Source organism: Sarcophilus harrisii, chromosome 2, assembly GCF_902635505.1.
Source record: "Sarcophilus harrisii chromosome 2, mSarHar1.11, whole genome shotgun sequence".
Taxonomy (NCBI): Eukaryota; Metazoa; Chordata; class Mammalia; order Dasyuromorphia; family Dasyuridae; genus Sarcophilus; species Sarcophilus harrisii.
Window position 1 is genome coordinate 545,652,840 of NC_045427.1, and position 27,356 is coordinate 545,680,195.

The following is a 27,356-nucleotide window of genomic DNA, read 5'->3' on the forward strand; positions in this document are numbered from 1 at the left end:
GGAGGACTGTCTCTTCTTCCCCTAACTCAATAAATAGAATTCATGTTCTGGGAAAAAGTTTTAGGTGAGATCTGGATAACAAGAAAGCAATATAGTACAATTGCAAAGGATGTTACATTGTTACATTGTACTCTGTTACACTGAGCAAGTCACTTAATATCCCTGAGTCTCAGTTTCTTCATCTGTCAAATAAGGGGATGGATAAATTCTGAGGGCCCTTCTAGTTCTAAATCTATGAGCTATGTATGATTGCTTAGCAGGTTCTGGTGCTGAATATGATTATCCTAAAGAGAAACTGTCCCAAGTTTGGGGTCCCAAATAAAATTCCCATCTCAAATCAACAAGCATTTATCCAAGTACTTCTATATGCCAGGCACTGTGCTAAGAAATGGGGATACAAAGAAAGGAAAAAAACAGTCTTTAGTCTCAAAGAGCATTTATAACCTAGTCTTTCAGCAAATGGTTGCATAAGAGCAGAAAAGTATAATAGAAATAGTTTTGTACCTGCAGTCAGATGGACTTTCATGCTTTAGCTCTAACACTTACTAGTTATGTGCCATAATTAAATCCTTGCCCATTTCTGGATCTCTGTTACCTCATCTTTAAAATGGGGGAATTGGTCAAGATTGTTGCTTAGCTCTTTTCTGGTTCTAAATCTCTTATCCTGTGCTTTTGTAGTTAGTCAGAAGCCTCATGCTAAGCCAAAGTAGATGGGTAAAAAGATTTTGTCCCTTATGGTCCTAAAAGCCAGACTCTTAGAAAATCCAAAGCCTCCTCTTGACAACATCCTTCACTAAATAAAAAGGACATTATAGATTTGTTCCTGTACAAAAATCCTAGAATAATATCATATTTTGTTCTCAAAGATGACCATGACTTCAGGGAGGTGAAGCCTTGACATACAAGTGAATTAGATTTGAGGGAGGGAAGGCTGTGGTAGGGCATCAGCTCATTTTCTCCCTTGGAAACATGTGGGGCCAGTGGCAAGAGATAGATCAGGACAACTGAAGATGGTCCTGGATATAGTGGGAGACCTTGGCCTTTTTAAGTTAAAGTCCTTAACAGATCTGAAGTAACACCCATTCAATATAAGACTAGACAAGAAAGAAATGAGCAAAAAATGGTCTTTTTTATCTAGTCATAAATAAATAAATAATAATGTGCCTTAAAGAAGAAAGATTAACTAGATAGTGTAGTAGATAGAGCACAAGCCCTGAAGTCAGGAGGATTTGAATTCAAATCTGTCCTCAGACACTTACTAGCTATGTGACCTTGTGCAATTCATTTAACTCTGATTCCAAGAAAAGAAGGAAGAAAAGAAAAGAAATAGATTGCATTTGACTCTTTTGTTCTTTATAGTAACATAAAAGCAGGAACTTAACATGATTTCATTCACTCAGGAGGATCCCTTCTTAGGCAATGATAAATATGATAAATACTTCAAAGGTGTTTGACCCAGTCATACTATGGAACAGACTAGTAATCATTTTTTTTTCTCTCCCAGGACAGTTAGGGACTCTTCAATTCACTCTCAGCCACCAACACTGAACATTTATGCACCTTCAATTCACACAATTTATAATCTCCTAGATGGAATAGACTGGTCCCTACCCCCTTATTAACAGCCTGATACAACGCAAAAGGTGCCCTTGATCTTCTCTCCACACAGACAAGACACACTGATTGATCACAGCTCTAACTCACAGCTCAGCCCACAGAGTCCCCACCATGGGGCTCCTGGCAGACAGCAGCTAGAAGATAGGCATTTCCCTCCCACCTGTGTTAGCCTGCCCAAGGGAGAGAAGAACTCAAGGGAGGTCAAGTAAGGGAACAGTGGAATATAGAAAGTGATGAGAAGTCTCCCCAAGGAACACATTCTCAGTAAATATAGTAGCTTCTGAATATGTAGTTTATCTTTTCATGACCATATGAAATACTATTCTAAATCACTAGCAACAGAAATATAAATCAAAATATCTTTGACATATTATCTCATAGCTAATGAATTATAAAAGATAGGAATGGTCAACAATGGAGAAGTTGTGTCCAGAGGGGCACATTAATGCACTTTGGTAGAAATCTGAAGTGGTTTAACTGTAAAGAACAATTTCAGATTAAACTAAGAAAATGATTTAAAATGCCCATACCCTTTAACTCAGAAATCTCACTAATAAGCATACGACCCAAAGAGAATAATAATAAAAGTAAAGGACCCATAAGCGTTAAAATATTTACTTTAGAAACAATCTATATACAAACAAGATGCCCATCAGTTATGAAATAACTAAATAAGTTGTCCTGTATGCATGTAATAGAAGATTACTGTGCTCTATGAGAGAATGAGTTTAAGGCTGGGTTTGATGAATATGAAAAAATGTAGAAAGACCAACCATATATGAGCTGATTCACAGTGAAGGAAAAATATATATATACACAATAACTACAACAATGTGAGTAGAAAAAACAATAATAGAATAAAGCTGAATGCTATGAAAGTATAATGACCAACATGTTCCCAAAGAAGAGCTACGTGAAAATTTATATTTCATTGTAAATATGAATATGAGTATAAAAGTCTGCATATAATCTCAGACTTTTTCAATGTATAGGCTAGTTTTGCTGAAATTTTTTTCTTGTATATTCTCTTAGAGGGGATTAAAAAAGGGGGGAGTTTATTGGGAAATATAGGCGATGTAAGAACAATAAAATTTATTTTTAATAATTTAAAAAATTGATTAAATTCATTTTAATTAGTTAATGTTTTAAATGAGCATATTGATATACTGTTTACCATGCATTTGAGGTAGCACAGAATAATGGCTAAACTGCTATATTTGGGCACAAAATACCTGGCTGCAAAGCTGAACTTTGATACTTGAAAACTGACCAAGCTGTTTAAACCTCTAAATCCTTAAGCAACTCCTTAAGACTTATTGATTAAGTGATAGACACACCTAATCTGATTATACCCTTATAACAACCCTGAATGGAGCTAAGGAATAAGAAATCACTTGGCCAAAATCATACAACTAATAAATAACAGCATAGATTCAAACCCAGCTCTTTGAATTCATCTAGTTCTCTTTCCCATATACCATGCTCTTTTGCCAAAACAATAGAATTTCATTAAAAGATGAAGATGGATAGGAAGAAGTAGAAGATAACTTAAAGGAATATAGTTAATTCTCTTGCATTCATGAAACCATGACTCTTATGAGTGTCCCCAAAATGGACATTATGGGCAGAACAGTAAAATAGGGGCACTGGAATTCCCTTAAATCCCAAATATGTTTCATGAGACTAGGGCTGATGGAGAAGTAGGAAAATTTAGAGGTCATAGTTTGACATAACAATTTTTTAGTGGAAGACCCAGGCCCAGCAGGGAGAATACAGGAGAACTGACATTTTCGTTCAGCTTTCTTACCACACTGGGTGATGTTCATACGTTGCAGGGGAATTCGAGAGCCATCTGTGCTGATGCAGAAGAGATTCTGACTGTTCAGTTTGGCCTCACCCTGCTCTTGCCACAGCTGCATCCAGCGGATGTCACAGCTACAGTTGAAGAAATTTTGTTCTAATCTCCTATGGACAAAAATAGAGAAAGAAAATCATTCAACTAAAGAAAAGGGTAACTCCTAAAATTTTACTGGAGAAGCAGAGATGGCCCACACCTGGTCTTCAGAGATTAAGGAAAGGGTGTATTTGACAAAATTTTATTTAAAAAAAAAAGCTAAGAGTTTATTCATTTTTGATTGCTTTTTTTTTCTTTTTGAACTAGAAAAATTAGGGGAAAGATGAATTAAATCTGTTTCCTTTCCTATTCACCAGATAGTAATTAATATTCTTCATCCACAAAATGGATTACATCATTCCATTGCTCAAAAACTTTCAATGGCTCCCCATTGCCCACCAAAGAACATTTATGCTCCTCAATCTGGCAAAAAAAACTGACCTTTCTAGAATTATCTTACACTGCTTGTTTTTCAAATACACTGTACTCTAGCCAAATACCACTGCCTGAACATTAATCCTCCCACTTCTAGGTTGTGACATGCCATTTTCTACAACTAGAACATTTTCTATTCCTACCTCCACCTGTTACAATCATAACCAACTTTTTTTTTGAAGTATCAAATTTGTTCATTCAATTTAAAAAATTGTCTCACATTGGGATTTTTGTATAACTCAAACTATTTCTTTAGCTGGAATGTCATTTTTTGTATAGTATATAAATAATAAAGGCTATATAACCCCCAAAAATGAGAACAATAAATTTTCTCCATTTTATAGGCCATATTGGAATTGGTGGGCAAACATAACCTTCTTTTTTCCTTTTTGGACTGGATCTTAGACTAAATCTAGGAAGTCCTCTTTGAGTCAGTTAACATTTCTTAATTCTTGCGTATTTGAAATGGGTACAACTCAATTAATTTTTGCTCATTTCAATACTGTGCTATCCTCTGGGGAAGACACAAAGTTCAAATAAAACATAGTCTCTATAGTCAAACACATAATTATTTTTAAAGCTACTGTGGAAAGCCTTTTCTGCATCCCCCAGAAAGAAGTTTTCTTCAATTTCACATTAACTATGTTTGCAAAAATATGTAAACTTCACATTCTATCTGATATTATGGTTGATAGTTACATTTCATGGAATCACAGAACTTCAAAATTATGAGAGACCTCAGAGGCCTTCTAGTTCAATCTATACTTGATCAAGTATCATCTATAAGATGCTGACAAATAGTCATTCAGTCACTGTTTGAAAAACTCCTGTGTCGTCTGATGGTATTTTTACTCCCTAAAAGACAAGGCTCTTGTCTTCCTCTCACTGAATTTTTCTCAGCACTTAAGCATAGAATTTTGCATTTACAAGGCATTTAATAAATTTTCATTGAATTTTGGAAAGAAATGAGAAAAGAATGTAGAAAGAAAGGAAGGCAACATTGATTTCAAAAAGCCAAAAATACATATTACAGTTTGAGGAACTTTATCTTGGTGGGACTAGGGAATTGCTAAAGGTTTTCCTGATCAAAGTAAGAATTTTTTCAGTGTTAATTTAGCTGTACTATATAGGATTGACTAGAGGAAGAAGGAACTGCAAGTGATGAATGGTAGATCATAGCAATAATCCAAGTGTGAGTTAATAGGGTCCTGGAATAGGAAAGGAGTCTTAAAAAAAAAAGAAAAAGAGAAAGATTTTAAAGACTCATTGTCCTAGAGTACAAGAGGAACTGAATATCAAATAATAATTTTCCTTAGAACAGTACCAACAGATGGTAATCCAGGCTTTATTTGAGGACTTCTGCTAGCAATAAATCTACTACCTATCAAAAAAGTCCATTCTATTTGTTGAAAAGCCTTAAGGTGGGTCATCAAACAAATATGCTTCTCTTATAACAACTTTTCAAACAACTATGCTTCTCTTATAACAACTTTTAAGGAATGGTCCATAGTTTTAACATATGTATAGGAGACATCTTTTGTGATGGTATTTTCCCTTACTGAATCTGAGGCTTTGTAATAATAAGCCAACAGTAAATGATTTCAAATCTTTTTCTCTTTTAACCTTTCAATCAAGCACATGATGTGGTCTAAAAAAGCATATTATTTATAAAAATCTGCCTATTGTCTTCTCATCCCTTTATCAAATGTACCTATTTTTGTATAAATCATTCTTCACCAAGATTTCATAAAAAAAAGTATTTAGTATTTTCCCTTTCTTAATCCCTCTTAATCTTAAGCAGTGTCTTCAAAATTACATCCCTTCCCATCATGAACCTCCTTTGTGAGTATGTGATCTGGTCCAGCTGATGCTCTGCATCTTTGTTCCCTTTGGTGCCCTACTACCTCATATAGAATATCAGGGATTGGGTTTTAGAGTTAGAATATGGCAGCTTCAATGTCATTAATGGAATGAATAATTTGGATTGTTTGTTTTTTTAACTTTTATAGATTTGTCCATTTTTACCTTATGATTTTAAGATTTTCAAGTAAATTTTGCAAAGTTTGAAGTGCTAGATGTATTGTCTATTATTATTGTTGTTATTTTTAGAAAAGTATCCTAGTCTATTTCATTGTCTGTTCTTTTTATTCATTTTCCATTTTCAGTACTGATAATATGTTTAAATGAATGCTATGTAAACTGTTTTAATTGAATGGTATATATTATTCTCATTTAAATTATTTTTTTCTGATTTGATTTTGTTTTTTGTCATAACAAGTCAATGATTTAGCTGTAAAGAAACAACTGATTTGGAAATAATCCTGAGAATGACAATTAGGCTACTTGATTCTGATATATAGTCAGCTTCATTTTTGGTGCTATTCCACAATGTACAAGATATATCAACTCACTTCTTGAAAAAGTATTCATGATACAAAATTCCTATGTAGTCTACAAGCTTTTAGCCTGTCTTGCTTCTTATTCCTGAGCTGAATTTTCCAACATATTTTTCATTGTTCTCCTTTCCCTATGCTCCCTTTTGCATTGAAGTTACTAAGCTTTAGAATGTATGTTAATTTAATCTGCAGGGTTTTATGAAGAATTTTGTGGAATTTTCCTACCTCTTCATATTCTGCAACAGATGTAGGCACATATGCTACAACTTTTTTGTAATGATTTTTTTTCCTGCAAAAACTCATAATGAGCACTACAGTAAGAGATGACCAAGTGTCTCATGAAATAATAATCCTTTGTTTACTTCGGGTACACAATTAAACCAACTCTGTTTTTTGCCTCTCCAAAGAGAACTTGTGAGCCATCCTTCCATTTAGTTTCAACTTACTTTTGTCTTCATTTATAGTGTAAACATCAATACTGGCATCATCTAGTAGCATACTAATTCATTGGTCATTTGATGAGAAACACATTTAGAGTACCAATAGTTAATATTTATAAACTATCTAAAAATTATGACAGCACTCTCTGCCTTCTTTTTCACCACTCATTGCAGCAGAAAATGAAGGAAGCACACAGAACCGAGGATGGTTTTGTGTTTTCCTATGTTTCATGAATTGACGTGATCAAAGAACTAATTACCAGGTAGTCAGCCCATTGGTGATGAACCTTTGCATATTCAGCTAAGATGCTCCTTGAATATCACATTTCAATACTACACTCAAAGACTTCCCCACATGGCAAAATCTGTCAGAGTTTATATTCCACTGGCACAGATCTTTAGAAACCAGTCTGTTAGGAGAGTATGGAGTGGGGGTTTGGAAGAGACTTTTGTAGTACTTGATAAACCAACCTTGTTATTTTGCTTATTATTTGGAAGTTTCTCCTTATATAGGGATGGTACTAAGTTATAGTAGATTTAGAGAAGAACAACACATCTGAGTTGAAACATTGTTCTAAACTAATTCACAGATGATCCTAGAAATTCTAGCAGACAATGGATTTGCCTGGTTGACTCTGGTAGTGTTATAAGTGAAATACTGTATAAGGCATTCATTGGTACATAGAGATTTTAATATGATATTCCTACAGATTTCTACAAATCACTGTGACTCTTCAAAGGTGAGGGGACCAGGTAAAAAATTAAATGAGGAGTAAGAAAGGGCAAAATAGTTAGTTATAATGATAATGCCCTTTTCTCTTCTCTCTACTAGCCATCTTCCTCAAAATCAGGTCACTTGCATGAGCTTCCCATCCCTGAGTTTCAGGGGCAGATCTGTAAGTAATAAAGTACAGCTTTCCTGGGTCTATCAATAATGTATGAGGCCCCCATGAATAATACAGCAGCAGCTGCTTCAGGGCAAAATTTACCAACACCCTTCCCTAGCACCTCAATGGCCTCTGACCTAATCACAGGACCCAAGGGGCCTCCCACAAATTAACTCAATCCAGTTACTGAATATGTTGTCCTGCACTAAACATTGGCTCTTTGCAATGTGGCCAGGGCCATGATTGGGTTTTTAGAAAAATTGATTTTCCTGGAGTTATTATCTGAATTGTTTTTCTTTTCTTTTTCCATAACATTCCTGATGCCAGTGGCCCTCTTGGATTATGACTGAAGGGGCCAAGACAAAAGGAAATAGGCATGCCATTTAATCAAACCTTATTAAACTCAGGGGAAATCAAGCTTTATAACATAGATTCATAAAGAAATGTAGCTCTAGCTCTTTCAAGAAACCAAGGAGAGACACCAAAAACTTCAGTTTGAAGAGGAATCCCATGATGAACATTCTAGGACTTGGGGCACTGAGCCTTCCATCACCTCCTACCCTCACCTCCTACCCATTGCCTACACTGAGCTAAGCTCCAACTATATTGCGAGGTATCCTAGAGGAAGATTTTTTTTTCCTTTCTAGAAATGTCCAAATGTCTGGCTAGTTTATGCAGTAAGGTCTTTTGAAGGCAAGATCATTCATTACCAAAACTGAACTAGTCCTCCCTCCATTATCCTTCTCTCTCAGCTCTCCTATCCTGGAATGGGCAAACAAGGGTCCAGATTACAATGCAGCAGAATGAATCCTAACATCCTAGCATGGATCAAATAGAAATATTGCCTGCCAATACTATGATAAATCCACTGAGGCAAAAGTCAAATGAACCATGAAAACTTCTCCCCGAATATATAGTTAAATAGATTCCTTGGGGGATTTCCAGAGTATATGTCCAATTGCACTTTTAAGACAGGAAAAGTCATGTTCCTCTATAACTATGGCAGAATCTTTGAAATCTTTATCAAGGTTAGCTAAATTGTAATCTTTCAAAGAAAAGAAAAACAGTTCCCCCTGCTCTTCTGTGAACAGAATTCTTGTAATCATAGAGTTCCAGAGGGACGGGGATCTTAGAAATTACCTATGAAACTACTACTTGAACATAATTCCTAACAACTGTTCAAACAAATGACTAATTATTCATCCTATATTTTGTGGGTGTCTCTGAGTGACTACTTGTTGGACATATTGTAGAGGGAATTTATTTTCTGGTCTATATCAGACTTGATAGTCTCTCTGATCCTTTCAAAATGACATTCTATGAAGTATAGGCAGTCTCCCATTGCTGGGCAGCTTTAATTGTTTACAAAATGTTCATGTTTCCCTTAAATTTAGCCAAAATCTTCTTCCATCTAATTTCCACTGATTTCTTCAAATTCTGATCAGAGTCAATAATAACATATAATTCCTGTCATGTGATAAAGTAAACCCTTCATATATTAGAAGATAGTTAATTTTTTTCCCTCCAGGTCTTATCTTCTCCATGCTAAACATCCTCAGTTCCTTCAACTAATTCTGATTTATCGTTGGTATCAATTTTTCTCATCCTGATTACCTTCCTCTGGACCTTCTTCAATTTGTCAATGTCTTTCCTAAAACATGGCACATCAACACAATATATGTTTTGAGCAGTGTGCTTTGAGCAGTGTCACTCTTAGTAAGACTATGATCTCCCTTTTTTGGACATTATTGAATAATGTAAATATGTGGTAACAAACTCAACCACTAACCCAAACAGAAGGAACCAACCACATATTACCATAATCTATAATCTATTGTATTTTTATTTATTTTGTTAAATATTTTCCAATAAAATTTTAATCTGTTTAGGCTCAATAGTTACATATTTCACACCTATGCCATAAATATCCTTAAAACACAATATCTTATTTTGGCAGCTAATCCAGACAGTTGGCTAATTTCAAATTTGCAGTTGCCTCAAATCCCCAGTTCCATTCAAATGTGGAATGTTATCTGGCTACAACTCCCTCATACTCTCTCATTCTTTACTGGTACTGTTCTTTGAACTCAAAAGCTGAGCTTTTATTTCTTCTAAGGATTAAAGAAAACAGAGATCTAAGAAAGTCTCCATTCTTACAAGGACAAGGAAAGGAAACAAAATTTCAGCATAAAATGATGTGTTTGACTACTCATTTCCCATGTCACACAAACCAGAGAAATGTCCCATGGTTCACTTCAGAAAATCCAACTTTAATGGTATCCACCCATTCATTAGGAGGTTGCTAGCTTCTTTAAACAAAGTACAAATCTCAGCAAGAACAATAATGATCTAATTATTCAGAGAGATTTAGAGAACAGCATATTTCTGAAGATACATCTCATCTCCCTTCTTGAAGAAATTTTCATGATATGTAGGTTATTGTGTAGTCTACAAACCATTAGCCTTCTTCGGTTCTTAATCCTGAGCCAGATTTCCAATATATTTTTCTTCATCTGCCCCATCATTTTTGCATTAAAGTTATTCACTATTAAAAAATAGGCTGATTTAATTTTCAGAATCTCATGTAACTCTTTGCAGACTGTCTCTTAACTCCTCATCCTGTTCAACAGAAGCAGACACAGCCAGTGCAGATAAAGTCTCCAAAAGGCACTGTGAAAATTATACTATGAAAAGCCTTTGAGGAAAACTTAATAATTTATAGACATCTTTTTGCTTGCTTTTTCTTCTCCTATGATGTCTAGTGGTCCTTAGCTTTTTCCTTGTCCTTGACAATTCCTTGTGCATCTCCATTGAGTCCTACTAATGCCTTTCATTCTTGTTCCCCTACAGAGTAGGAACGATAATCATATTTTTCTTCTCTCAACAGACTGTGTGCCAGAAATGGGAATTGTTTAGATTTTAATGACAGCCATAGTAAAAAGCAACCTGATCCTTCTCAGGCCTAGTGATAAATTTTGTATCTAGCATGTTAATTCTTCCTCATAAATAGACACCCCCCCAAACACCTGCTTGATTCCTCCACAGAGGGAGATTTCTTTAATTTTTTTTTATTTAACAATGTGACAGAAATAAAATACTCAGTGGATATGATAGTGATAACACACTGACTTCCACTTGAGAAAATATCTTCATTCCTTCATAAGTCACTGATAGCTCACAGTTCTATTGATCACTGGTAAAGATAAATGCAGAATCCCATGATCCTCTGGGATAAATCTGACTTTTTTTTTTTCAGTATGTATCTATTGAACAACTGTTTCTAAAACTCCACAAAACAGGTCACCAGGGCAGCACACCATTGATTTCATGTCCAATTATTTTTCAGAAGGAGCACTGAACGCTTTATCAATAATTCAGTAGGCTGTGGACCTTCAGTGTCCCCAAGAGATATGCTACCCTGTTTCCCAGAATGAGTGGAACAGTATCTCTGGAGCCCCATTCTAGAAACTCCCAATATAGACAATTCTTAACTAAAGTGTAATCTTCTTGATCGCAGTGACCATGTCATATACTTTGCTGCATCCTCAACCTCTAAAATATTGCCTTCCATGAGAGATACACAATACATGACTGAGTATAATTCAAGCTCAACAGATTCTTTACTACATTGAATGTGCAGCCCATCACCCCTTTACCTCACTGAGCTTCAACAACATAAAAGACTTCAGCTCATAAATAATAAGATAGTTATTGAAAAAATTAGAGCCTTTTTACTCAGATACAAGAGGAATATTAAAATGGTCATACAGCTGAGCATAAGCTGCCTAGTTTACTACTGGCAGGAAAGCTTAGGATGGCATAATGGAGGATTAATTTCTAAAGGAATTAAAATTAGGGGAAAGAGAAAAGAACTTTAAATAGAATCATTGGAACTGTGTTCAAATCTCAACTCAGCTACTTACAAGTGAGGCAACTTGGGGCAAGCTGTGTCAATTTCTACAATAATAAAATGAGAGAGAAAGATCAGATGATCTCTTGAAGTCTCCTCTATATCTAAATTCTAGGCTTCTATGACAATTTACTGAAATCAGCAGATCAAGTTGAATAATATGGTTTATCATTTAGTATTTTTGACATCTTCCTATTCATTTAAAATCTTTCTGTATTTGGTATTTACAGCTCCAATAATTGAATCCTGGTTAGCTAGTTATAAATAGCTACATGGTCTCTAAATAACAAGCTATGGCAGGAGTCTTTAGCAGCATATCCCTGAGTTTCAGAGATATGTCATTAAATATAAAAAAAGACTACACAACCTGCTGTACCAGTATCAGGCACCATCACTCACCTATTCCTCATGATCAAAGGCAAGGTAAATCCTAAGAAAAAATAACAAACCCTACTAGGATTTGAATGAAATGGCAAACCCACTCAGGAACACATATGTTTCCTCTGTAAATCAAAGTATACTTATATTTTCCCCAATCAGTCATTCCTGTGGGTATAGAAGAGGCTCTTGATCCTCAGGATCCTTGCAGACAAGTAGTGTCTATTTAGTGAGATGGAATAATGTGAGACAGGCTGTAAATATTCCCTTCCCCACAAGCTGTGCCTCTCAAGGTATGATTATGACTCATGCGTGCCCTTCCCTCCTGACAGATGGCGTGAGGAAGGGGTGAAGGGCCAGCAGGCCAGGCATGAGTCCAGGGCACTTGCATCTTGGCAAAAACAACAGAGAAATTTACATTTGGAGAATTTAGACTGAGGCGTTTTACTCAAGAGTCATCAAATAAAGAGGGACACAAGTAGAACTCCCAGAACCCAGAACTCTGGATTCCATTCATAAGATGAGTCTTCTCCAAAGCATTCCTTAATTTATTCCATGCTCACTGTGGACTCTACCCTGACCACTTGCTCTGAGTTACTTTTTCCAAAAGTGGTCATGCATCTCTGTTCATCCATCACTCTTACCCTGATCCTACTGTAACCAATAATACGCATTTGTAAATGGCTGGCTGAGGTTAAAGATGCTGTCATCAGTCAGGCAACAGAAGGGAGTAACACAGACTAAACACATGACCTTGACCTCATTAGCGCTGCCTCCAAACCCCCAAATCTAACTAGCCCCAGTGTCTACGCCAGGGCCCATGTGGCAACAAGACTGTTATCTTTTGGAACAGATCATTCCCTAATACTTCAACAAAAAGCAAGCCAGGCAGTGATTGCTTTGGTTTCCATGGGCCATTCTAACCCCCTCCTGTCCAGCCTATGGATTGAAGATTTCATCAATGTCCATCTGAAGTCTCTTATCTTTGCATATAGACATATAACAAACAGATGCACAACTGCTTTCAAGAAAGGGCCTCAGGAGGAACTTACAATTCACGGAGACTCAACGTCTGGAAGAGCTGCCATGACAGGGTGGTGAGCCGATTGCTGGAAAGATTTCTGCAAAATTAACAAGCAAAACAAAAATTGAGAAAAGGGTGTTGTGGTAGACAATTCCCTCTATAGCAAGTTCTAGTGATTTAACAGTTTCCCCTCCATGGTACAGTTGAGAAGACTTCCCCCATAATTGGGGCCATCAATCAGATTGGATCATATTAGATTAGAAGCTGGGGGAGGGAAGTAGCAATAAGTGGGGGAAAACAAAGAGGGGAAGTTTTTTAAAATAATTTTCATAAATGTAGAAATAATTTAGGTATCTAGATATATCCCCCAAATACTCTTGCTTCCAGGAAAATTAGAATTAAAGCTCTCAGAAAACTAACATATATTGGGCACAGGTGAGGTTAGGGAAACTTATCACAAAGGGGAAATAATTATCATTTAAACCTTAATGGTCCACATCAGAGAGTATTTAAGTATGCAGTTACAGTTGTGAATGTTCCTGAGCTAGACTCTAAGAATGATTTGAAATATGAAAGGGTTCTCTTTGGTGAAATAAAAATCCAGAAATATACACAAATATGAAGGATGTCATTGGCTGGTGGCTATTTTCAATCTCAAAGCCAATGATATGGAGGTCTCGTTTCACCTCATTTCCAATTTTAGTTGCCTTGTATCACCAAAAGCACTTGTATTCTTTGACTTTCTGCTTTTATCTAATGGGGGAAATAATGAAATCATAATGAAGTATTTGAAAATGAGGAGTTTGAAAATGAAATAATTGGTGTTATGACTGTTGTAATTTATGTATTTACTAGATAACAGTTTGGACTTCACATCTATAATTGCCTTTAAGATAAAGGGTACATTCTTTTGTTTTCTCCCTAAAACCTTTCATAATCAGCATCCAGCCAATCTTTCCAGCTCAATTATACATTATTCCCTCTTGTGCATTCTATGGTCCAGCAAAACCAGACTACCTGCTATTCTCACTCTCTGTATAGACTGGTCTCTATGCCTGGAATATTTTCCCTGCTCACCTGCTCATGTCTTGGAACATGTAGCTCCCTTTAAGATTCAACTCAAGTGCCATCTCCTCAAGAGAGCCTCCTTGATTCTTCCATTTGTTAATCCCTTAGTATCCCAAATCCCTGTGTATTTATTTTATTATGTATTCTGGGTATTCTGCATTTGCTTATTATGAGCTTGTTATATTCCTCTGTAAACTCCTTGAAATCAGGGATTTTCTCACTTCATAACTATATGGCACATGGAAGATACTTAAATGCTTAAATGTAATAAATGCTTGTCTGATTGAAAGCCAAAGTTTTTCTAACTCTAAGATTCTATAATCATGTTTATTGGGGTTTTTGAACTTGACATCCTAGCTCTGCCACTAACATAACTTTCTGTTACTCATTTCATCTCTTAGACTTCAGTTGCCCTATCTACACAATAAAGGCGTTAGAATAGTCTTCCTTACTATTCTAAAATTAGATGATCCCATTAATCTTCCTAATTTTTCCCATGTTATAAATAGATAATGTCAGATACCACAGTTGACTAAGACCTCTCAGCTAAGTTGTTCACAGACCAGAATATTATGCTTTTCTATATATGATTATATGGAATATTTTTTTGTCTTAGATCACTCTTTTTAGCCATAACTTTTTATAACAGATACCTATATTCAAGAGTAGATTATTTCTTAAAAACAATTGTTAGTCTTATGCATTAGAGAGTAAACACACCTATATATTATTGCTTTAAAGTCCTTAATAAAGGTAGCATACATGAGTGGCTGAGAAAGTGCCAACATAAGCACCACCTAGTAATATAATAATCTATTGATATGAATACAAATTAACCTTAATATATAAAAAGATAGATTTTTTTGTGTGTATATATATAATATATATCATAATAGATAGCAATCTGTCATATTTATATATATATACTACATTATAATTATAGACATATAAATATACAAAAAAGTAAAATTAAAGAAAGTACAAACACAGGAAAAAATGTTTTTGGAAACTTAGTAAAGAATAAAAGGGACATACACAGCCTAAGTAAATATTCCAACTAATTTATTAGATCAGCCTAAAAGGTGATGGAAAAGAAACAGAATAAGAAATCATTTTCTTTTTGCTTTCTTATTGTATATATATAGATATGATGTGTGTATATGGATATGTGTATATCTATGTCTATCATCTATGTATATATGTCATGAGTTGATGAACAGGAAAAGAAAGGGTATCTGTCACTTGCAGAATTATAGAGAGCTCTATATTACACACTCTCTGCATGTTGTTTCCCTCATGAGAGTGTGAGCTTCTTGAAGGCAGGGCCCCTGTTTTTAATTTTCTTGTATCCTCAGTGTTCAGCAGTGCCAATAAAAGCTTCATAAATGCTTGTTAACTGATTGACTGAATGATGCACCTGATGTCCCTTATAGACCTCAGGAGATGGAGTTCATGAGTTGCAGCTACCAACATTATCACCTTTAGATGGTGAGCCTCTGGAAACTTTACTAAGTAAGAGCTGTCACAAAGTAAACTCTCCTGCCATGAGCTCAGAGAATCAATCAAGCCACAAGCAATTATTAAGCACCTGCTGTGCACCAGCCATCGGACAGGCATTAGGAGTTCAAGTACAAAGAATAAAATAATCTCTACTCATAAGGAATTTACACAAGGAAGATATCGACTATAAATAAACATGCATAATGTAAGCATAAAGTTAACAAATAAAATACATACAAAGTAGTTAAATACAAAGACCTTGAGAGAGAAAAAGAATTTAGGAGGATCAAGAAAGACTTCATGGAAAAGATGGCATTTGAACTGCATCTTAAAGGAAGAACAGGAGTCTGAGACAGAAGTGAGAAGGGGATGCACTGAGAATTTGGGCTCACTTCCTTATCACAAAGACTCCTAGGATCATAGACTCACAGGCAATTGCAATCTTTTCATTTTGCAGCAGAAAACCTTGTGCTCCATATAGGTTAAATGACTTGTCTAAAGTCACATAGCTGGCAAAAGGAAGCATTATTTCTCAAATACACCCCCTTCTCTCCAACACTGACAAAACTCTAATGCAGGTTGTCATCACCTCGTGCATGGATATAGGACTGATAGTAGGTCTGACCGCCTTGTCTCTCCAAACTCCGGTTGGACTGGACTCCAGGATTGACTGGAGTTTTAGTCACCAAAGTGCTTTCCCCCCCCAAAAAAAAAAAAGGTTCAATCATGTTACTCCCTGCTCAGTAAACTCCATGGCTTCCTATTGTCTCCAGGAATGAATACAAAGTACTCTGTTTGGCATTCAAAGTCCTTTGTAGTCTGGTCCCCTCCTACTTTTCCAGTCTTCTTACACCTTATTCCACAACACCAATTCTTCCATCCAGCAATGGTGAGCCCCTGGTTGTTCCACAAGCAATCAATCCATTTCTTAGCTTCTGGCTAAAAAGCCTGGAATGCTCTCCTGCTTCTGATCTGACCAATGATTTCCCTGAAGTCTTTTTTTGAAGCCCTAGCTAAAATCACAGCTTCTACATAAAATCTTTCTCAATCCCTCTAAATTTTCTTGCTTTCTATCCACTAATTATTTCATATTTAACCTGTATGTAGTTTGCTTTGTATATGTTTATTTGCACATTGCCTTGTTCATCTAATTGTAAGTTCCTTGAGCAGGAACTGACTTTTTATTATTATTAAATTATATTTTTAATTGATGGAATAAAACAAGCATTTCTATAACTTACTATGATGAAAAAAAAAGATGATTGCACATGAAACTGCAAATATACTGGGCACTGAATTTCTTATTTCTTTCAAATATACAATGAAATTATCATTCTCCAACATTTGTCATTTGCCTCTTTTTGTAACCCTACCATTTAGCAGAGTGCCTTTCACATTAACAAATGTTTATTAATTGAAAAAGAATTGAACCAGACTCCTCTAACTCCAAATCTAGCAGACTTCTCTCTGTATTGTGCCATGTGAATTCACAATAAAGTTATCAGTGTAGGGTTTTTATGGAGGATTAAAAAAAATAAAAGAAAAGAAATGATTCCTTTTATCCTTCATCCCCACCCAAGAGAACTCCTCCTCAATAGGAGTTTCCTCTTCTCTATTCCTTCAATGTTCTGCCCCAATCTAAAGGATAATAATCTCATTTTACATACCTTGACATGGTGCAGAGACCTTACTATTATATAAAAATGGTATGAATTACTTGGAGCTCCAAAGATACCACGTGATAACATGCAAAAACTACAGCCCTGTAAGTGATTCCAAAAGCACTGACCCCACTGAGCAGTGGGTGGATTTGCTTTTAGTTCTCCCCAATCTAGCAAAGATCTCCTGCCCAGCTCCTAGTGCAAAGTGCTCTCTGTCCTCAGGATGAAGAATTTTTTTATCTGTCCTAGTCCTATGCCAAGCCCTCCCCAAACTCTCACTTCTCATAAGATTTTAGGCAATCCACATTAATTTGAAAGGCACCACTTTTTTCCTGAAACCCTGAAGAACTCAATGGGAATTCAGTGCCAAGATCCACAGAAGCAGAACCTGCTAGGAGCCACTTTGCCCCTTAGGGGAGAGAGACACAAATAACAACCCAGAAACTGTGTGGCCAGGAGACAAGTGAAATGGCAGCCCTCCTCCTTCTGAGAATTAGAAGTGAGCAAGAAGAGAGCAGGGGGCAAGCAGGGAGTACAAACCAGTGTACAGGCTGCCAACAATGTCCTTTGCAAAGGTCATGTTTTGCTACATTAGGCAGAAATGTCAAGTGAAAATTGGATTCCAAAAGAAAGAAAATAACAGACATTACAGGCAAATAAAGAATAAGAAACAGCACTATACTGTTAAGGGGTGGATCAACACTCTATCTTGCTACCAGGAGGAGGAGTGAGGAAAATGACAAGCCCTAGCTATGTTTCCCAAAGGAAGCTTCTTGAGATGGTACCCTTAAAGCTTCAAGGGACCTTAGAGACCATCTAGTCCAAGCTCCTCATTTTATGAACCCAAAGACTTGCAGCAATTTCTGTAAGACCACACAGCTAAGCAGCAGAATCAGATCTTAAATCCAGGTCCTGAGATTTTAAGGTCAAAGATCTAGAGCTGAAAGAGATCCTAGATCTATTTATTTTACAGATGAAGAAACTGATGATATCCCTGGAGGTGAAGTAGTTTGTGGTTCAGTAGTAGAGGCGATATCTGAATCCAGCTCTGACTACAAAACTAGCACTTTTTCCCTTTCACTACTTCCTTCTCTTCTTCCACCTCCACTCTAAACCCATCAATCCTGAACCAGAGGAGAAATGTTCTCTTCGATTATTCTGACTTCGGGGTAATACTGCATTTCCCATCTCCATTTTCCCCAGGAATTCCTCATCCATGACCACTCCCCAGACTTTTTCCCTCCCTCCTGATGCTCTGAAATCTGGAATTCTTAAAGGCAGCTGGTTAGTATAGTGGATAAAGCACTAGACTTGAAACCAGAAGACACTCCCTAACTGTGGAACCCTAGATAGTCACTTGATATTATTTAGCCTCAGTTTTCTCATCTGTAAAATGGAAATCATCATCATCATCATCATCACCATCATCACTGCAACTCCCAGAATTGTTATGAGGATAAAATGAGATAGTATTTGTAAATCACTTTGCAAATGGTAAAGTGCTAGATTTAGTTGTGGTTCATTTGTTCAATCACGTAAACTCTTCATGACCCAATTATGGAGTTTTCTTGGCAAAGAAACTGGAGTGCTTTGCCATTTCCTTCTCCAGTAGATTAAAGCAAATGGAGGTTAAATGTCTTACCCAAGATCAAACAGCTGGGAAGCATCTGAGGTCTCATTTGAATTCAGGGTCTTCCCGAGTCTAGGACCAGTGTTCTATCCACTGAATCACCTAGTTGCCTCACCGAAGTGCTACATGAATGCTAAATATTATTTTGTTATTATTATATTACCAAGATGAATGGACTGCTTTTCCTCAAAGCAAAGTTTAACTTGTTAAATTGCTCATAATTTTATTTTTCTTCCTGAAATACATCTGCCCTGCCATCCTCCCAGGTGACCCCTACTTAATAAATGCTCAGTATATCTTTGGTCAGCTTTCATCCACTGTCATTTATGCAATTGCCCAGAATCACCATTTTCCTATACAGATGAGGAAGCTGAGACATGGGGTTTAAAAGGACAGATCTGAAGACTCCTGGTGGGCTAGTGGCCAAGCCAAAATCAGAACCCACTGTCTGAATTTTCTAGTTTGTACCTCACACACTGAGATTTACTGCCCCTGCATTTTCCTATTGATATTCTTTAATGAGCTGGTTACCCTGCTCATAAGATTAAGAACCATTCTGTCTCTAAGCCTTACAGTCTCCTCCCCCAGACACCTCCTCCGCCCTAACAGACCCATTAATGTCTGCCACTGCCTTCTCTCTGGGTCCAATGGCCAGTTTCCAAGGAACCTCATCATCTCCTCAGCGTGCCATTCTGAATTAATTGGGTGACTAAGATTTTATAAGACAATGTATCAAACATTTTCCCAAAATCAGACTCCATGACATATCTCTGCCTCCCATTAGCGAATCATCTTTAAAATGAGCCTAACAAAGCCTGATTTTTTTTAAAACAGTGCTCAGTCTCTTTTCCTGTTCTCCACTGCCCAAAATAGAAAGATCAGAGACAGAGATAGAGACAGACAAAGAGACAGAGAAAAAGAGAGACAGACAGATCATGAACATTTATTAAGGTTTCAAAGGGTTGTAATCCCCAGACCTGACCTCTTTGCATGAATCTCTTGGCAGGGAAATATTCCCGGGTCTGCCTATGGAGATACATAGTCCTCATTTAACTAATGGAAACATAGGAGCGACTCCCCCCCCCCAAAAAAAAAAAGAAGAAAAAGACTCTCCATTTAGCAAACAGAACATTGGAATAGACATTAGTTTCATGGTTTACCTAAGGGGAAATCAACCATAGTGATAATATACATTCAAACAAGGCTACCCCTCAATTTCAAGGTCCACTATAAAAAATCCTGAGCTATATAATCATATAATGTGTGCATATGAACACACATGTGAGTGGTCTGACTCTAGAGGGACATTAAAGGAAATTCTTGAAACCCATGTCTCTGGACTCCCACAAATGTAACCCCAGAGGACCAAACCTCACAGAGTACTTGATTCCTGTTTTCTAATAAACCAGCCAGGATGAGTACTATTTGCCCCAAGAAGAAAACCATTTTGATCTTAGATGGTAAAGGGAGGGCAAGATACAGATAGATAGATAGATAGATAGATCCCCTATTGGTTATTCATTGCCTTCTGTAACTTTGGGACTTCAGGATGTTTTACTAAGACGCCCTTTGCTGACCTTCTAGTTCATTAGAGATACCTACTGGATTGCTAGGTTCCCATAAGTTTTCTTAATCTGAAAGGGATAATGGATGAGGGAAGTGAGAGTATATTTCTAAGGAAAGAGGAAGGGAACAGTAGGAAATATGAGACAAGAGATGTGAATATTCTTTATCCCAAAGGCAATAGATAATAACATTTGGTAAATTCTACTACCAGGGAGCTAAACAAATATTTAGACTATATGGCTTCCATTTACCCAACAGCTGCCATGGAAATACCCCATAGAACCTGTTGGATTCAGATATCGTCTCTACTACTTAACCACAAACTACTTCACCTCCAGGGATATCATCAGTTTCTTCATCTGTAAAATAAATAGTTCTAGGATCTCTTCCAGCTATAGGTCATTACCTATAACCTCACATCTTTTTTTTTTAACCTACTGAGTCCAGGCTTCTATTCATTCGTGCCTCTTCAAGTTTAAAGTGACTACCACAGTCCCATGATTTCCTGGAGTTCTAGTTATCAGTTGACAAAGAGCCCTGTAAATGAAAACTAGAAAGGACTCTTGGGGTCATCTAGTTCAGCCACCACATTATATTGATGAGAAAAGAGAAGACCACTGAGACTGAGTGACTTACCTAGAATCACCAAGCTAAATAGTTATGTTGCTATTCAAACTCAGGTCCTGGACTAAGGTCTATGTCACTTTTATGATAGGATAGAAACGATAAAGTTTCAGTTTTTAATCCCTTGTAACTCATTCTTCTTGCCTCAAGCACCCCCCCCCCCAACAAAAGTAAAAACAACAATAACAAAAGCATATGATCTTCTTCAGGCTTTTGTTTTAAAAGTGTCAAATGTTTTTAAGTACAAAAATAAATAACAACAATAAAAAAAAACTGTTGAAGTTAATTCTGGTCTACATACAGATATATTTGGACTTCAGCCTTAAGAGGGCACCTGAAAACTTTAACTCTGAAGCAGGGACACCTTATTTTAATTCTTCCCTCCTCGATGTTTTTCCCTTTTTGATGTTTTCCAGCATCATCATTGTTCCTTTCATATAAACATTCTTTACAATAATTGGAAGACACTAGAATAAAATTAAGGAACAGAAGTCTATCACAATGCCAGCAAACTATAATTTCTTAAATCCAAATTATAAAGGGCCTTGAATGGTAGGCTAGGAAATTTTATATTGTATTCAATAGGTAAAGGGAAAGATTTTGAGGAGAAGAGTTAGAAATAATCAGAGTAATCAAAGTAGTACATTTAGAAGATTACTTAACAGCCTCCAAAAGATTCAATGGATAATCTTCAACTCTGTTTCCCCCTTTCTTGTAATAGGAAGGAAAATTCAAAAGTCAGGTTTGTATTTAACAATTAAGTTACTGATGACCTTCAATAAAGTTTTAGGGATGGGATCCAGATTGTAGAAAACTAAGGAGGAAGTGGGTAGCAAATAAATGAGTACAGACTATTCTTTCTGAAAGATTGACAGGGGACAGGGATTGACACAGAGAGGGCAGAAGCATGAAGAGAATGCAGGGTGGAAGGAAAGGTTTCTGGGCTGCTTGGATGTTTGTTTTTAGAATTAGGGAGAATTGATTGTGTGTGTAAGTAGAAAGAAGAAATGGGAGAGAGAAAGGAGACAGGAAATGGAGAAAGATCAAGAGAGACTGGATCAAGAACATGTTAGAAAGTTTAGATTAGGGAAAGACTATTAAATACATGTTCCTGTCCAAGATACTTCAATTCTTTCTCATCCATCATCCAATCCGCTTTGGGTTCTGAATAAAAGAAGCAAATGGTATAGCTTTCCCCGTCATTCACAAGCATGAAAAGCATATTGCTTCCAAGTCTGATCACCATCCCATTTCCTAAGAATCTGAAAACTAGGGCTAGTTAAATACTTGTTCAGGTTAAGAAAGCCCCCTCGGAAGTAGGGGCTGTCCATCAGCAGAGACGGTTATATTTCTAAAAGAGGAAGGGGCATCACAAGTAAAATAGATGCCTAACAGAATCCCAGAGTCAAGCAGGAGGTCATTCTAGCTAAAGACACTGCCTCTAAATGCCCTGTGGCTCGATGCCAGCTGTGGCAGGAGTCCTGTGGGCCCTCTCCTTTCCAGTTCAGTGCCCACGGGCACTGAGACTTGTTCTGCTGTCAGGATCCCTGGGCTGGAAAGGAAAATCAGTTGGCAGAGTCTGACTTCAAGGAAATTGCAGCTCTATAGTTTCAGTCTTCGTGTGGTTTGTTTAATTTTTCCCTAAATAAATTGTAGCAAAAGTAGTGTGGGGAGGGGGTTGGCTATTTAAACTATTTTATGCTGGGTGATTCATTAATGAACATTAATGAGCTCTTCATCTTTCCCCAAAAACCTGCCCATTTCCCTGCCTTCTCTATTTCTGCTGATGACACCGCTATTCTATTAGTCATCCAGGCTTGAAAGCACAAGTCATCTTTGGTTTTTTCTTCATATTCATTTCTCACATCAGTAAATAAGCCCTCTTCTCCCATTGGTGATTTCTTCCTGGAATCTCTATTTTGAAGAAAGGCTTGGGCCAACCATCTCCTGCTCTGTTTATGATTCTTCAGACTTCACCACCATGCTCCTTCCCCACCCTATCTTTTGGATTCCTTTTTATATCTTGTTTTCCCCAATTAGACTATAACTTTCTGGAGGGCAGGAACTGTCTTCCCTTTTGTTTGTATTTGCATCCCCAGAACTTAGCTCTTCACCCTATTTCTCAAAGAAACTGAAGTTAGAGGAAGTTATCTGGTACATTCCCTGATATTTCAAGTCCCACTTCTCTACAGGGTATTAAATAACCCCTCCAGACTCAAAATATTGTCCTGTAATCCTAATATTCTCTAGGTGAAAGGAAATAAGCATTTATTCAGAACCTCCTGTGTGCCAGTCACTGTGTTAAGTGCTTTATAAATATATTATTTGATTATCACAAATACTAGAGGATAAATGCTATTATTATCTCCATTTTATATTTGAGGAACCTGAGACTGGGAAATTCATTAACTTAAATTTAAGTGACTTTCCCAGGGTCAAATAACTAGTGTCTGGAGCAAGACTTTAACTCAGGTTTTCCTGACTTTAGGCCCAGAACTCTATCTACTGTATCACCTAGCTGCTTCATACTATGGGGATTCCTGATACAACAAGGCCTGTATGGAGTATCTTACTGGTTTTGCTCTCCAAGTAGGATGCTGTTCAAGGACTATGTAGAATAGATATATTCTACATATACACAATTAAATAGATAGATAGATATAGATATAGATATGTGTATATATTGCTCTAAAGAGCATGCTTTGCATCAGGAAATTCTCTTCTCTCTCTAGCATTTCCAGCTTGGGAACTTGAGAAATCTCAAATCTGAAATTATTCATTAGGCAACCCTAAAGCTTATGCTTCCCCAGGAAATCCCCTTTCTCTGGAAAGAATGCTAGATTCTGGGATCACACTACCCAGATAATTCAAAAACTTCCTTCTGTCCAAGGTCGGGTGTTCACAAACATTGTCTGTTAATTCCACTCTCAAGCTGACTACAAGCACACTGCCATGAGTCACGATCAACTGTTTCTGAGAAGCTAGAAGAGGTTTGCCATCTTTTCCTAATGTCCGTGTCCATCCTGGCTTATTTTTATAGGTCATGGAGTAGGAACAGCTGATTCTCCATCAGACAATCACCAGGAGGCAACCCCTGTCTTTGAAACTCAAGTCATTACCCTTCCAGTGGGTATACTCACATGCCAGGTGGAGGAGCCCTTAAATAAATCCAAACAAAGGCTTACATCTTGTAATGGCATCAGGTCGATCAGAGAACTCAAAATGATTTGAGGATTCCCCACTCCCCTTAACTTTATATCATAATTCACAGTTTTACTTACCATTTGAATGACTGTTAGATACTGTAAACTGTTCATTTTGTAGATGAGAAAATCAGGGCTAGAGAGATTAAATGACAAGTTCTGGATAATATAAGTAGTAAACATTAGAGCCAGGATTTGAACCCAGATATCATAACTCTAAATTCAGATCTCTGTCTCACATACTATGCTATCTTTAATATATATATGTGTGTGCAGTATGTATATATATATATATATAAATAATACCTACATATACAGTGTGTATATGGTAATATACATGTGTTCATACATATTACATGTATATATACATATATACATAAATATATATTTAAATAAATATGTGTGAATATATATTTATGTAGTAGAGATAGCATAGTACCTCTGTGTATATGTGTATAGTATGTATGTATATACATATACATATGTTTAAAGATATATACATATATATTTATGGAGTAGACATGGCAAGTATATGTATATATGTGTGTACATGTGTATACATATATATGCTGATGTGTGCATGTATGTATGTTAGAAGAGTCACTAATCAATTAGATTAGTCCCTTAATTAGCTTGCCAAGATTTGCAAAGATTGGACTTTTGTCTAAAGAGCATCTCATGGAAGTAGACATGTGTACAGTCTCCTTGGTAAAGGGCACAGAAAACTTTTTTGACTAGTTCCTAGAATCTGAGTAAGTCTTCAAATAGATTGATGGCTGTGAATCAGGAGAAAGAACCTCACTTCTTCTATGAATTTGCTCAGCACCCTTTTTTTCATTCATTGTCACAGGCTTTTTCTCCACAGGCTTCCAGACTGCAGTATGCAAAGGGCAGTATGGATTTTCCCTTCTACTCTCCACCCCAGTAGCAGAAAGGTAGTTTATAGAAGTCCATGGCAAGAAGCATAGCTAGCTCAGGGAGTCTGACGTTTTCAAAGTTCAGGTTCCGAGCTGCCTTCTGACTTTCTGTTTCATTTTCTGAGAACATCAGAGAATTAGAATCCCAGACAATTCACCTTTTGTGGGTGGTTACCGCATGAGGAATCTCAAGTTCAAAGATTCTCCAGAGATGAAAGATACTAAGTCTATCATTGACTTCCTAGATAGAGATTTCCCCAACACTGAACTACTAGGAAAAGGAGGAGGACTGCCAATCGAGGATTGTCCAAAGCCATCGTCCTAAAGCCATGTCTTGGGGAAGATGGGAGAAGGAGAACAAGTAGTAGATTAGGAGTTTGCTAGCCCCACTCTTGCCAAGAATTACTTGGATAATGCAAGTCCACGCTGAAGAACTGTTTCTTTAGTAGCCCTCCAAAGCCCTTCTGGGAAAGAGTAGAATGGGCTAAATTTGAGTGTTTTGTATAGCTGTATTTCTTTATGAGCCCCTGCAAGTCCTATATCTTTTGCATTTTTGTTAAGTAAAATAAAAGCTATCCCATACACAAAACATTCCTTTGAATTCCAGTATAAAAGTTGGGACCTCTATTACCTATATTTAGGGAAACAGACATGAGCCCTCCTTAAGATTTGTCCAATATCTTTAATATATATTGAATTACTTGCCATCTAGTAGATGTGCTGGTGGGGGACAGGGAGGGAGAAAAAATTTTGGAATACAAGGTTTTGCAAGGGTGAATGTTGATAACTATCTATGCAAAAAGCTTTAAAAAAATTTGCCACCCCACCCCAGCCAATAAATAAATAAATAAAAGATTGACTCCAAAATGAAGTCAGGATTGCTGAGTTTTAATTATCCCTTTTGGTCAGATTCCCAGAGCCTTTGGGAACCTCTAGGTCATGGAAGAATATACATATTTTTCCTTCCTCTCGAAATATAAGCTTCTTAAGTGCAGGAATCATAGTTACCTTTATATTCCCAAAAACATTCTTTGCATGTTAGACATTTAAGAAATCCTTATTAAATTGATTTGAATTTGAACAAACATAGCTTCCATAAACAAATCAGAAATTATATGTTATGCCTTGGCCTTAAGTTAGTGAACTGGAGGCAAGACTTTGGTCCTAGAGTCTTTATTTGCAAAAGTCAATGGCAAAGACTCATTAGAGATGAACCATCAAAAAAAGGGAAAATACACTGACAATTCAATCAGAGTTTATACACTCTTCTCTTTGAAAATTCAATACATCTGTTCAAAAAAGACAATGGGAGGATAGAGGCATCAGGATTAAGAGTCTGTAGAAGGCTACACTCAGGGCATGTCCCCACCTTGGTAAGGAACTCAGAGAGGAGTGGTTAGTTGCAATTGCCCCTTCAAGAATGAAGAAAAGGATTGTTCTTGTTATTTTTACTCTCTATATAGCCCCTTCCCTATACCCACTTATTAACAGAAAATCCAAATGATTTTCTTGTAAATTATTTAAACTGTTCTTCATTCTACTCTTTTGCTTCCTGTAAAACTTCATGATTGATCATTTAAAAAAAAAATACAACTTGTCAAGGGGATAGGAGAGATTTCATAAGCTGAGTCTTGAAGAAAATAAGACATCTGAAAGACACAAAAGAGAGGGGGCATCCCAGGTATTGTGGACAGACAGTACAAAGGCATGGAGATGAGAGAGAAAACATCATAAAGAAAAATGGCAAACCTCCATTGAATTTAAGCAAAGAATGCCTAGAAGAAAGTGATATGAAATAATAATACATCACTCAGTGCTCTCTAGATGACCAGAAACTCAAGTTCTTTGAACATTGTGATTTTGGTGAGATCTCATCACATCTATCCACACCCTAACTAACTGACCACTTCATCTTCCAGCCTTGCTATCCATCCATAAACTACAGCTCCTGCCTCTGCACCCTCCCAACTATATCTCTAACTCCTACTCTGATTGGTGAGAGATTACTACATCTTCTTGCAGTTAACCACCCATCTTCTTGCCATGTTACTGTACATATCCCTACTTCTGCCCGAGATGACACTACCATTGCTTCTGGAAAGGGCACATTATTAATTGTCCTATGTTTCTATCTACCATCCTTATAATTCCATCCTTCCTCCGACATCATTCCTTTATTTGTGTTTCTTCTCCCTTTCAGTACATA

General features: G+C 36.7%; 1 protein-coding gene across 3 annotated transcripts in view; it reads right to left on the reverse strand.

The window, feature by feature from the left end:
- NTRK3 (neurotrophic receptor tyrosine kinase 3) overlaps positions 1–27,356 on the reverse strand; it is a 451,535-nt gene that overhangs the window by 303,120 nt on the left and 121,059 nt on the right. For all 3 annotated transcript variants that reach the window (XM_003755530.4, XM_012542269.3, XM_023497019.2), the window contains exons 4-5: positions 13,010–13,078; positions 3,425–3,582 (exon numbers count right to left, since the gene is read on the reverse strand). In XM_003755530.4, coding sequence (XP_003755578.1) covers positions 3,425–3,582; positions 13,010–13,078 — 227 coding nt within the window. The remainder of the gene's footprint in view (positions 1–3,424; positions 3,583–13,009; positions 13,079–27,356) is intronic.